Source organism: Helobdella robusta (genome assembly GCF_000326865.2).
Source record: "Helobdella robusta unplaced genomic scaffold HELROscaffold_13, whole genome shotgun sequence".
NCBI classification, from domain to species: domain Eukaryota; kingdom Metazoa; phylum Annelida; class Clitellata; order Rhynchobdellida; family Glossiphoniidae; genus Helobdella; species Helobdella robusta.
This window is the reverse complement of record NW_008703718.1, coordinates 556,247-569,224: the sequence shown is the minus strand read 5'-3', so window position 1 is coordinate 569,224 and position 12,978 is coordinate 556,247. Positions and strand designations below refer to the sequence as shown.

The 12,978-nt window shown below is 30.3% G+C and overlaps 2 protein-coding genes across 2 annotated transcripts; one reads left to right on the top strand and one right to left on the bottom strand.

Annotated features, from left to right (window-relative positions):
• Positions 1 to 1,040: 1,040 nt before the first annotated feature.
• HELRODRAFT_73452 (hypothetical protein) lies at positions 1,041 to 1,958 on the top strand (the record flags this gene model as incomplete). Its single annotated transcript, XM_009014091.1, has 4 exons — positions 1,041 to 1,082; positions 1,225 to 1,348; positions 1,619 to 1,696; positions 1,888 to 1,958. Coding segments are annotated over 4 exons (315 nt in total), but the record flags the coding sequence as incomplete, so codon positions are not given.
• Positions 1,959 to 6,357: 4,399 nt separating this feature from the next.
• HELRODRAFT_168207 (hypothetical protein) lies at positions 6,358 to 9,742 on the bottom strand (the record flags this gene model as incomplete). Its single annotated transcript, XM_009014090.1, has 4 exons — positions 6,358 to 6,977; positions 7,311 to 7,471; positions 9,030 to 9,130; positions 9,683 to 9,742. 4 exons carry the CDS (start codon positions 9,740 to 9,742, stop codon positions 6,358 to 6,360), a joined length of 942 nt encoding a protein of 313 aa, XP_009012338.1.
• Positions 9,743 to 12,978: the final 3,236 nt, after the last annotated feature.

Below are 12,978 nucleotides of genomic sequence, written 5' to 3'. Positions count from 1 at the left end.
TTATAGCTAATTGATTGATTGATTCATTGATTGAAGTGCTACATTTAGATTCATTTATGTAATCCAATGGTAATCTTCTATAGCCCACAGAAATTAGCCATAGCTTTTGAAAATTGAGCTATAATACTTGACCAAAAAGCGTTTTATAGATATTATGGTTATCTTAAAATTTTTTGCACTAATTATAATGGATGCATAATGTCAATGTTGTTTTAATTTTTAATAAAGAGTAAAATTTATAATAGAAAGAATGCGTTAAATGGGTTTTTCAAATTTTCTTCCACTCATTCATAGTTTTTAGGTTTTTACTTTTTATTTACGTTTGCTTTTAAAATATTCATCGCACAAAGGCAACTGACGTAAGTGTAAATTGAGATTCTTCTAAGCAAGATTTTCATTTTATTTTTATATAAAAAAGAAGATCAGTAACATATTATCAGTTTTATAACTTTCTTTTTTGATTATGGATGAAAAAGAAATTGATGAAGTTAGTTGATTAATGTTTGTGTTAGTTATTAAATTAAAATCAATTTCTTGTTCTATGACTACTTTATTTTTATTTATTACAATTTACATTTACACTGCACTCTACATTATTATAGCTTCTTACAATGTAGTAGTATAAGTTGAGCTAGATTCTGTAATGTGTGTAAGAAACTATAGAAACTACCTCTACTTTTTACAAGTACTCTTTACAATTACTACAGAATAATATCATATAATTATAATATAATATTATGATATTAATAATGTATGATTGTATGTCATACTTTTTATGATTATATGATGTCATTATGATTGTATATATATACAATACACACAATTTTTAAAATATGTATGATGTATGCATACCGCTGTGAAGTCATCCACTACACACACATTCAGTTTTAGCACCTTAGGATTATAAATGAAAATTCAATTATTACATGTGAGGATGTTTATTAGAATATTAAAAATCTGATTTAAATGATATTATTAATTTAATTAAATTTATCAAAATATCTTGTTATGAAATTATGTTAAACTTTTATTTTTAGAACTCTGCGTTTATTGTTGAAGAGGTCAGTAACATCATTAAAGAGGTTTGTCTCTTCTTTCTAAAAAAATATATTTAAAGATGTTTTAAATTAAAATGATTTTTAAATATTTTTAGTTTTTTGTATTTGAATAATTAGAATAAATAAATAAAGGATGTACCTATAAATATTTTTCTACTGCCTTCAGTCGATAGAAGTGTCAATTGGTTCTAGTTCTTATCATCTAAATAAAGTCAATCAGTGGACCTCAAATGTTGTCGAACAATGTCTCAATCAATTGTCTAAACTGGGAAAACCTTTCAAATACATTGGTTTGTTGATTCACTGTTTCAAGCTTATAAAAAATCATTCTATGCAGTGCAATGAATGACTTGGGTATAAAAATGTTTATTAAGTTAATTGACCTCACTACGATCAAGTGGCCATTTAAAATGTTTTCACATTCTAATTTTCAATCGATAAAAACAATTATAAAAAATATTTCACTGTAATATTTTCATTTGGATTTTTATACTTTGGTCGGATTCGTTGAACAAATTCAATGTTAAGATGTATGAATTAAATTGTATGACCTTCACAAGTTACCTGCGTGATAATGCAAAAGAATGGAGGAGGACTGCATACAGCAAGTTCATGTTACTGGGACAATGCTACTGATGGTCTTTATATTTATTTCTTTTCATAATTTTTATAAATTTTTTCTTTTTAAAATTTCTTGATTATTGCATGAATGTTTGTTGATTTGATGTTAATTATTACCCTGTCACTGAATTATTGTTGAAAGATAATTTGTAAAACAAAAAATATTATTCTTTTCAAGAGTTAAATAGTTGAACTATTGATTTACTAGGAAGTTGTACTGTGAGATGGGAGAACAAAACGATGTACTGTGTTGTGAGTGTTTTTGGACTGGCTTTGTAGAGTTTCTGCAGTCTCTTACTGGCTCTTATTCTCTGATTTGTACATTTGTTAAAACTAATTAATCAAATCCATCATTCAAATTTATGTGTGTTCATTTGTTTATAAGAGAATTCGTTTGAAAAACTAATCAAAATTTTTTATATATACTCTGTCATAATCAATCCATCATTAACAGCATAAAGACACATACGCGCACACATATATTGCAATGATTTATTTATAACAATGATTATGTATGTACTCTTTTTGTTGTTTGACACATTGTTCCTTTTAATATATTTTTCATTGAATCAGTTTCGTGATAACGGTTTGATATTGAATTTCTGGTATTAAAATGAATATTTTACAATAGCGCACCACGCTAGGATTTTAACATTCTATTCACGATCGTTTTTTCCATTTAGCTTTCTAACACTTTTGGTTCTGCTTACTGTATGATAAAATATGTCAAGTAAAACTTTGAATAAAAATATTTAAAAATACGGTTCTGTTTTTGTTTGATTATTTTTGGTTCCACTTTTGGTTCTGCTTACTGTATGATAAAATATGTCAAGTAAAACTTTGAATAAAAATATTTAAAAATACGGGAAGCATGTAATAATAACACGAGAAGATGTATTGTAATAAGATTATTTAGAGATTTCTAAATTGCCACTACTGTCAATGGAACAACGTTGCCGAGTTATAAATTAATTTCACATCCAATTTAACAATTGTCGCTAACATTTCAAAGTAACGCTGTCTTAACAGGTCTCATACTCTATTTATAAATTCATGAAAACTATAAATCTAAATATGTAGAAACATATACACTTAGATAACATGATAAAAAACAACACAAAATTGTGATGTCCATCGTTTACGCGGAATTCAAATGAACAATCTTGGATGCTGGTCAACGAACGGTTGGCATTCGTTTTAGCCATCACGTTTGGATTGGCTTGAAATGTTTTTATTTCATTTTTGCTCTTGAGGAAAGGGGATTTCAGTTTTGAATAATAAACTTTTGAATAATTTTTTTGAATTACTGTACATGAGAATTTGAAGTGATTTTTTTTACATGTGTTTATATCTTGATATATAATAAATATAAAAAATTATCTTGAAAAACGCATAAGGTGTGACAAAAATAGTACAGTACAAAATTGAAAAGCTTAAACGGTTTCTATGCTATCGCCGTTATTCCAAGATTTCTTACTTAAAAATCACATTTTGATGTTGATCGGAAGAACAGTTGATACTGCTTATTGAATTTTTTATTCATGACTTTCCGCATTGTATTCCGTCATAATCTGCAAATAATTTGTTAAATTTTCATTTAAATAGACATAATTTAATGAATATGTAAAAATGTTTCGCATGAAATGTGCAAGCTTATGAAGAAACATAATATTTGTATAAATTAATGTACAACGAATGAAGATAGTATGTAATATGTATTAATATGCAAGAGAAGTTTAAAAATAAAATTATGGAAAGTTTTAAATTACTTTGCGGCTTATCTTCGTGCCTTGTGAGCGCCAAGTAAACATGGGGGAAGGAGTCTGCAATGACCTCGAGGAATGCATTGTACAACGTTTCTGCTTTGTTCTCTAGAATGTTCAAAAGAGTTTCCATGCGCAAACTTGGTGAACGTTCTTTTTCGATGGTTAACACTTCTTTCTCATTTAACAACTTTTGGTTGTGGAAATTTTCAACTTTATTTATTTAAATTGAAATTGTTTTTCTATAAGTCTACTGAAGTAATTTTATTTTGCAGGCTATAAAATAATAAAAATTTAACTGAGAATCGTGAAAAAGAAATATTGTTTGTTATGCTAAAATTTCATTCATGTTTCAAACATGATCTTTTATCACACATGAGAAAGAAAACATAGATGCATCCTTTCAACAAATTTAAAATTTTGTTCAAGTGATGCTTCAATGGCACGCAACGACATGTTTTTTTTAGTTTTAGCCTATTTTTGGTATAACTAAAAAAATCATAACTTCTAAAACACGAGGAACATTCGTTGTACTGTATTTTCACTCCCATAAGTAACTCCCAGGTGTAAACAAACATACTTTAATTTTCAACAGTGGTTGAAGCACACTTTCCACATCCATGTTTCTCGTCAAATAGTCTCGATTGAATTGTAACAGTTCCCACTGACTAGATGCTGTGAAGGGATATTATGAAATAATGTTCAACTCATGTTGTTAACGCTACCAAGTCAAGTAACAAACGGTTTCACTTCACAGGCCATGATAATATAATTACGAATATTATATTCTATATTTTAACGTGAACAAATCACAATTTAAATAGTTTGTTAATATTATAATTTGCTAGATTAGCCAGACATGTTTGAAAATTGTTTATGAAGGAATGATGACTGAATCAAACAAAAGCTGTCTCAATATAGCATCGATGCATGTCCTAACCTTTCAAACATTTCTGTTCGACAAGGCGAAGGGTTAAAATTACAAGAAAAAAATATGCGACATTCTTTATAGGAGAGCCCCGGGTCATGAGCACGTAATGTACGCACAGGCTTTCGTAATGTACGTGCTGGCTTTCGTCGCGTACATCGTTCACTTCGCTTTCATGCAGTATCAATACGCAATGTAAATAAAAAAAATTAATTATTAGTTGTTTCATTAGTGGGAGAGCATCGTTTGTTTGTTTAAAATAATTTCATTCTGAATCGCATTGCTGAGATGGAGGCCGTTGAAATAATGAAAAGGTAACTTACTTCATCAACTACAAAAATTGTATAATAAAAATGTAATTTATCGCGAATGAATGGTCGTAGATTAACACTGGTATATTGTGCTATGTAAACATTCTACGTACTCAAAATATGTTAAGAAAAGAAAAACTATTCGAAATGCAAATAAATTGCTGATAAAATTCTCAAGAAGCAAATAAAGAAGAGCATGAACGGAGAGTAAAAAGCAGTGACAATAAATTAGGAAGTGGAATGTGGAACAGTAGGGTAGGCAGGCAGGCAGGATTGAAGCTGCAACAAAAAAAAAATCCAAAAATTTTTTGTTTCATCGCATTTCAACCGGACATTGAACAAATTTCATTTTATCAGTTTATAGGAATAATGAAATTCAAGGGCTTATTTATTTTATTAAAAGGAATTAAAATAGTATTTAAATAAAAAACCAAATGGATGAATAAATCTAAAATTGAAAAAACTCTGGAAACAAATTACCAACAAAACGAGAAAATTTTGGGATAATGAAAAAAAAGAAAAGAAATAAACCCATGATTTGCCAGGTAAGTCAAGTTAAGTCTCCAGCATGACTTACAATCATCTTTAATTCTTTCCTTTTGTTTATGTGTTTTTATTGAAAGATGAACATTTGGAAACAAATGATTTATATAAAAACGGTTTCTTAATATATTTTTGTGTAAGTTCTGTTTTAAAGGTTTTCAATTATTTTTAGCAATGAAATTTTGTGATTTTTTTAGGAACGCTCATTTTAGTTTTCATTAAACTTTCTAAAATTTTTAAAAAATTCATTAATTTTATAAAATTTGTCTAGAAATTCATTAAATTTTACAAAACTTTTCATTTAACCGCACGCCGTTCGCGTAGAAAAATATTGGTTAGTTAAAACTTCAATCTATGGAATGAATCGTCGAAAAAATTCTTCAACTTCAAAATGAATGATACAAGAATTTAAATATCTCGAGTGCATAATCATAAAAATTCATCTTAAACAACACACATTGAGCCATGAACAATTGAAAAGCTGTGATTGAATTGATAATAACATATTCTCCCGTTTGAAAGCAAACGTTCTTCAGAATAAAATAACCTACCGTGGCGAGGACACGAGAAAGGCGGACTACTAGGTCGTAGTTTTGAAGGTGTGAGCGTACATGCGTGTGCAACAAAACATCGAAACACAGGCATGTGTAGTACAAAACACCACAATTCAATCACTTGCCATCATTTATTGTTTTGTATATCACACCATCATGAATTATTGTTAAGAGGATTCAAGGTTTAAAGATGCCCATTATGAAAAACGGCAAATATGAAAAAGTATATTGACAAATTTTTTGATTTTAAAAGTTATCTAATTATGAAAATGCAAATAGACAACAGAAAAATTAAAAAAATAATAGTTAATCTTTTTTAGAAGTTGTTTATCGTTAAGATGAGTTTGATCATTTTGTTTTGTTTTGTGTCCGTGCATGAACATTCTTACATATCATTTCATTTGACGTCATTTGAGCGCTAATCCAAGTTACGTGTGTTTTTATTCAAATAAAAATATTAAAATATTATTATTATTAATGCAGTTTAACGGCGTTTCAGCGCTACTGGCTATCTTTACGCCCTTTTTTCTTTTGAAACAAAATTGTCTTAGGGTTCTTTTGAGTTTTTTTCAAATATTTCTATATTCTGTCGAGTATTTTTATCTCCTGAAGATATGTTATTAGATTATTGATGTTTTCTCTCTTTAAAATTTTTTCAATATCTGAGGGGATCTGATATCGTTTCCGAATATCATCATGGTTTTTGCATTCCACCAAGTGTTGTACAGAAAGTTTTTCATCACAAAAGTTGCATGCTGGTGGATTTGTTTTGTTGATTATCCAAGAATGAGTGTATTTTGAATGGCCTATTTTTAACCTATTAATAATTGTCCTCAGTTTACGGTTTAAACCCTTAGATTCATCTGGATTTTTTTTTTTATAAACACTTGGCATGGATAGTTTAAGATAATTGTTAATCTTATTCCATTCAAGTTGCCATTTCTCATTCATAATTTTTTTTGCCCAAGTTCTTAAATCACTGTATGGAATTGGTACATTTGATATTGGGATAGCATGGGCTTGTGATGCGAGTTGATCTGCTTCTTCGTTGCCATGAATTCCTATGTGACTGGGAATCCACATCAAAGCTATTTTATTACTATTATTAGTCAAGTTATTATGTATATTATTTTGTATTTGCTTTATCAGATTATGTTGAGGGCTATATTGATTAAGTGCAGTGATTGCAGATAATGAGTCTGAAAATATTAAAAATTTGTTATTATTGAATTTAGATACATAGCTTATCGCCATCTCAATAGCGATGATCTCTGCCGTAAAAATTGATGTATAGTTTGGAAGATGTTTCATGAGCTTATGTATAATCTTTGATTGCTGGTAAACAACTATTGCTGCTGTCGTTGAGAACTTCTTTTTTGAGCCATCCGTATAAATTTTTGTGGAATTGGGATTTTTATGGATTTTTTTTCTAAAAAAAATTTTTGCTAAATTTTCATCTTTTACTGTTCTATTTATACTGATATATTAAAATAAATGCCATCGTAAATGAATTTTCCCATTTGAATACAAACCTTGAACCACGTTAGCACCGCGAGCACTGTGATGATTGGCACCATCCAAGCAATGCTCCCAGCCAATGAGCATGAGGAAGATATGAGGGTAGTGAAGTTCAAGGACGTTACAAAATGCTTTATACGTGGCATCTGGTTTGCTCTCCAGTGTATTCAAAAATCTGAAAACGATCGTTTGAGACAAACATATTCTGGTGCAATTTTCAATTGAAAACACAAATTTGAATTAACTAAGAAAATCAAACAAAATTTGTTTAGATGACACATAATTTAAAGAGTTAGAAATAATAGAAAAACATTTTAAAGTTAACTCAGATATGTTTATGTCATGATATGATGAGATGAAGATGGCATCATATGATGACACATGACGTGACAGACATTTATTGTATGGTACATGTCTCAAAATCGATTGTTGGTTGTTGCTGCAATATTTTGTTGTTGGAAGTTTGTTAATTAGTTAATAATTTAAAGAAGAAATGATCATTGACAAAATGACAGAGACATTGAGAATTCTAGATACGGTGTTTGAATGTCGGAATGATCTGGTCATGACGATAGTATTGTGTGTTGTTGCCCGCCGTGCTTAGTTTCGTTTTGTTGTTGTTGTTGGGTGTTGCTTGTTGCTGTAGGTTGGTAAGTGTTATCCGGCTGTTATATGCGAGTTACGTAAAAATTGTCTAAATATTTTGTTGAATCAACTACGTTACGTTGCTTCTATGGACTAGGTGGTGTCGTTAAAATCGTTAAAATATTCACTAACATAAAAAACTCTTTCCGAGAAGTAAGAGTTGCCGCAGCCAATTTATTTAAATAGAGCGACATATTAAGATACTGTTGAAATGTTTTGCATATTTTATTATTAAATGCAACGTCGGAATAAGGTTTTTGCTTTGAGAAGAGTTTCAGACAATTATTTTCTTTTTTTTTCCACATAAAAATGTATTGAGAATTATTTTTTCTTAGCTATATGCCGAATGTTTAATCTGATCTTCTGCCAAACTAGCGACCTCTTCATTTTTGTTATGAGGCCATCAATAACACACAATTCACTCACCTCCATTCACCTTCTTCATCTTCTTTGCATGCACTCACATCTATTCCAATTCACCCACATATTTACTCATTATCATCTATCTATCTATCTATCTATCTATCTATCTATCTATCTATCTATCTATCTATCTATCTATCTATCTATCTATCTATCTATCTATCTATCTATCTATCTATCTATCTATCTATCTATCTATCTATCTATCTATCTATCTATCTATCTATCTATCTATCTATCTATCTATCTATCTATCTATCTATCTATCTATCTATCTATCTATCTATCTATCTATCTATCTATCTATCTATCTATCTATCTATCTATCTATCTATCTATCTATCTATCTATCTATCTATCTATCTATCTATCTATCTATCTATCTATCTATCTATCTATCTATCTATCTACCTACCTACCTACCTACCTACCTACCTACCTACCTACCTACCTACCTACCTACCTACCTACCTACCTACCTACCTACCTACCTACCTACCTACCTACCTACCTACCTATCTATCTATCTATCTATCTTTTTAACCGTTTGTTCATTCTCATTCACTGAATTCACTAACGTTGGTAACTCCTAGATATGTGCATGTGTACAAATAGGCACTCACATCCCCACAAATCTATATATCTATCTAGTCACATTCACTCACCTTCTTATTCTTTCACCATCGTTGCATGCATTCATGATTCTCACTTCGTCTTCGCTGCTGAACATTTGCCGAGATTGCAACAATGACGTTATTGATTCAATCTGCGGTGATTTATTTATTAATAAGATGAAAATTGATTGATTAATTGATTAATTAATTAATCATGATACATGCAATCATTTCTGATAGATACAATCACCTTCCGCACTCTTATTAACACATGCAATTAATTTTTCGCACTCCTAAACCAAATGATACAACATTTTTCTTTCCATTTCCCTTTCATCTTGTTATCATCTTCTCATCATTATTTCATAATTACCTTATCCTACCATGACATAAAAAATCAATTTTTTGCACTCCACACGATATATTCAACATCAGCAACAATATCATCCCTCAATTGCACTCCTCACGATTCATGAAATCACTCCATCATACTCCTCATGGTCCATGCAATCACTCCTTGCACTCCTCACGGTTCATGCAATCACTCTATAGCACTCTTCCCTGTCCTTGCAATCACTCTATAGCACTCTTCACGTTTCATGCAATCCCTCCATAGCACTTATCACGATCCATGCAATCACTCCATTGCACTCCTCACGATCCTTGAAATCACTTCTCTCCCGCCATCATCAATGTGTACCTACTCCCACCCACAATCCGTCATCGACTCCCACCTTGGTTATCACCAAAGACATCCCCTCCATTCCGCATATGCCTTCTCCATAAAATATTTTATTATCTCAATAAAACATGGAATTATGATTGCTACAATTATGAAATGGAATGTTCAATTTTAAAATCAACTTATTCTATTTTTACCTCTCCTTGCTGGTACATATACGCAGAGCAACAAAAACATTTACATGTAAAAAAATTTTATTTTCAAAATTAAATTTTTAATTTTTGTCAATATACATTCAAATTTAAATAACTAAATAAACAAACGTGTGTGTTTACGTGCATACCACATTTTGCTTGTGTGTGTGTGTTGTGTTGTGTGTGTGCAGCAGCATTTACGACTGTTGAGATTGCATAAGCCTGGGGCGAATGAAGAAAATAAACTTGTTTTTATTGTTTTGTGTTTTTTTCTTATCTTGAAAGATTGCACGCACATATATTTGTTGCGTACATCTTCACAGAGGTGTGGTCCGTGCAAAGCACTGAGAACTCTGAGTACATTGTTGGATAGAAAATGATTGGCTTTAATTATTCACCATCTCCATACAAGTCAATTTACCGAACTTTACTGTCTTAATGTTCTGCCGTTCGATGTTTTTGTACGATGAACAGGTTCTTCTGGTGTTCGGGGTGTTGGTTCTTTGTGTTGTTATGTTCATTGCAAGTATTTATATAATATAATGTGACCAATTACATAAATATGACTTTATGACATCAACGAAATTACATCACCATCGACAACAAAAACAACAACAACAACAACAACAACAACAACACCACCACCAACAACAACAAAAACAACAAAAACAAACAACAACAACATGAAGATAGATAGCATCAACATCATCACAACATCTCTAACCTGTAAGGACTCGATCAAAATTTTACGACATTTTATTAGCTGCAGTTTTTCATGAGTCTTCATAATTCTTTCGTGTCAGGCAATTTTGGTTTTTGGGAGTTAGTTGGAAGATTCTTGTACGTTACAACAAGTGTCTTTGTTATACTTTTATGGGTTGACTGTTTAGTAATTTAACAAATTCTTGTTGAGGTTAGAGCGTAATTCTTGGTTGTGTTGAAGTTTAGTAAGTTGTATTAAGAAGTGATACTTGGTTATATTTGGTACAAGTAAAGTTACAATATACCCACAAATATAGTTTTATTTAAACAAATATACATGTATATATACATGTAAATATGTATGTATATATACAATGTATAGGTATAAAGTTTGTTTAATGTTCAACTGATGATAAGAGATTCACAGCAAATTCACTAGTTTATGCACCTCACAATCATTCATAGCTCTTCATTATTAGACACGCCACGCAAAAAACTTTGGTATGGCTGCTATGGTGTGTACATTTAATTTGTATGTTATATACGCGCAGAGGTTTATATACAATTCATACAATACTACACACACACACACACACACACACACACACACACACACACACACACACACACACATATATATATATATATATAAACACACACACACAGACAGAAAGAAAAACAGACACACACACATACACACACACGCTAACACACACACATATATATTTAAAATTAAATAACAGATATATAACAGGCATGTGTTTTGATCGTACCTACCCACAAACATACAAATTATCCGTAGGTATAGAGAGCCAGCTAGCCATTTATCTATATAATCATTGATCATATTAACGTATAACGATGATGGCACGTTTTAAAATAATGCAGATGTATGATTGAGAATATGAAAGAGCGAATGAATGAAAAATGAATGAACGAACGAACGAATGAATGAATGAATAAATGAATGAATGATGAGTGAATGAATTGCATCTGCATCTACATCTACATTGTTATCAATTGTTTTACTTTGCACTGGCTGTAAATTCGCAGAATAACAATGGGAATATTTATAATATTTACAATACACTACCTGAGCAAATGAACCACTGCCATCTATATAAGTACAAAAATATAGGTATATATAAGATCATCCATTGCCACATCCAGCCATACTAATGTTAGCTTTTTGTGAGTGTGTTGAAAGCCTTAGTATACAGTTAATGAAATCTATCTGAAGAAAATTTTTGTATTAATGTGCTCTTGCATGAGCTGTTAAACATTGAAAATTTTCTCAATTTAAGATTCCATTGAATAAAACATTTATCGCTAGTTTTCATAATTGATTAAAAATTGGATATGAAATTGAAAATAAGAAAATTGAAAATAAGAAAATTGAAAATAAGAAAATTGAAAATAAGAAAATTGAACCGGCCATATTTCAAATGATAAAATAGAAAGCCAAGATCCAGTTACCGAGCCACGAGCAGAAATACAACATCACGTCGTTATTGAAATTGATTAAATCAAGCATTCTCAAACATGAAGCCATTTTAATGCACTAAAACGCACTTTATTTCTTTGTTGGTGGCTGTCAGATTTCATGAGATCCAGGCCATACTGACAATTTATCACACGAATTTTAAAGTTTTTTATTTAAATAAAATTTCAAAAAAAGTTTAATTTGATCGCTGTTTATTTATTAAAATTAACAAGTTTTTTTCCTTTCCGGATGCCACTATGAAATTTTTAAAAGATTGCCAACGATTGTATCATCTCAATCTGCTCCATAGTTTTCTACTTAAATGATTGTTTGAAATGTACTGCAGTGCGTGTGGTTGCAACAGTTGAAGAAGTTAACCTAAAATATATTGAACATTCCTTCGCAAACTGAGTAAGTATCAAGGTATAATAATAATTAATAGGAGAGAGTTGAAATGGAATAGAAAGATTCCTTAAAAAATATTTACGAAAGTAGTCAACATTAACTTATAAAAAACATAAGTTTCAACTTAGTGAACCTTCATTTGCATGCAAAACTGCAAAACTCTTTGATTTACGATAAACTCAGCACTAAATTTTATTTCACCGTCATAAGAATGAAACTCTGTAGACCAGCAGCAGATACTTGACCTATTTACAGGCGCACAAATGAGAGGTGGAAGTTTTCATGACTGGAAATGAGATCCCAGAAAATTTTTATCAAAAATGAAGTTGTGAAAAATTTCAATTAAATTGCTTTCGCGGTATTGTACAAATAAAATAAAATTTTGAATTGTTATTTATTAATGATTATAAAGACAATATTTCTCTAATTGTTTTAATCGTTTCCAAAAATTTGAGTTCATCAAAGCATCACCCAATTTTTAAGAAAAACGTTGATTAATTAGTTCGATCGGATAATGTTCTGTATAATTTGAGC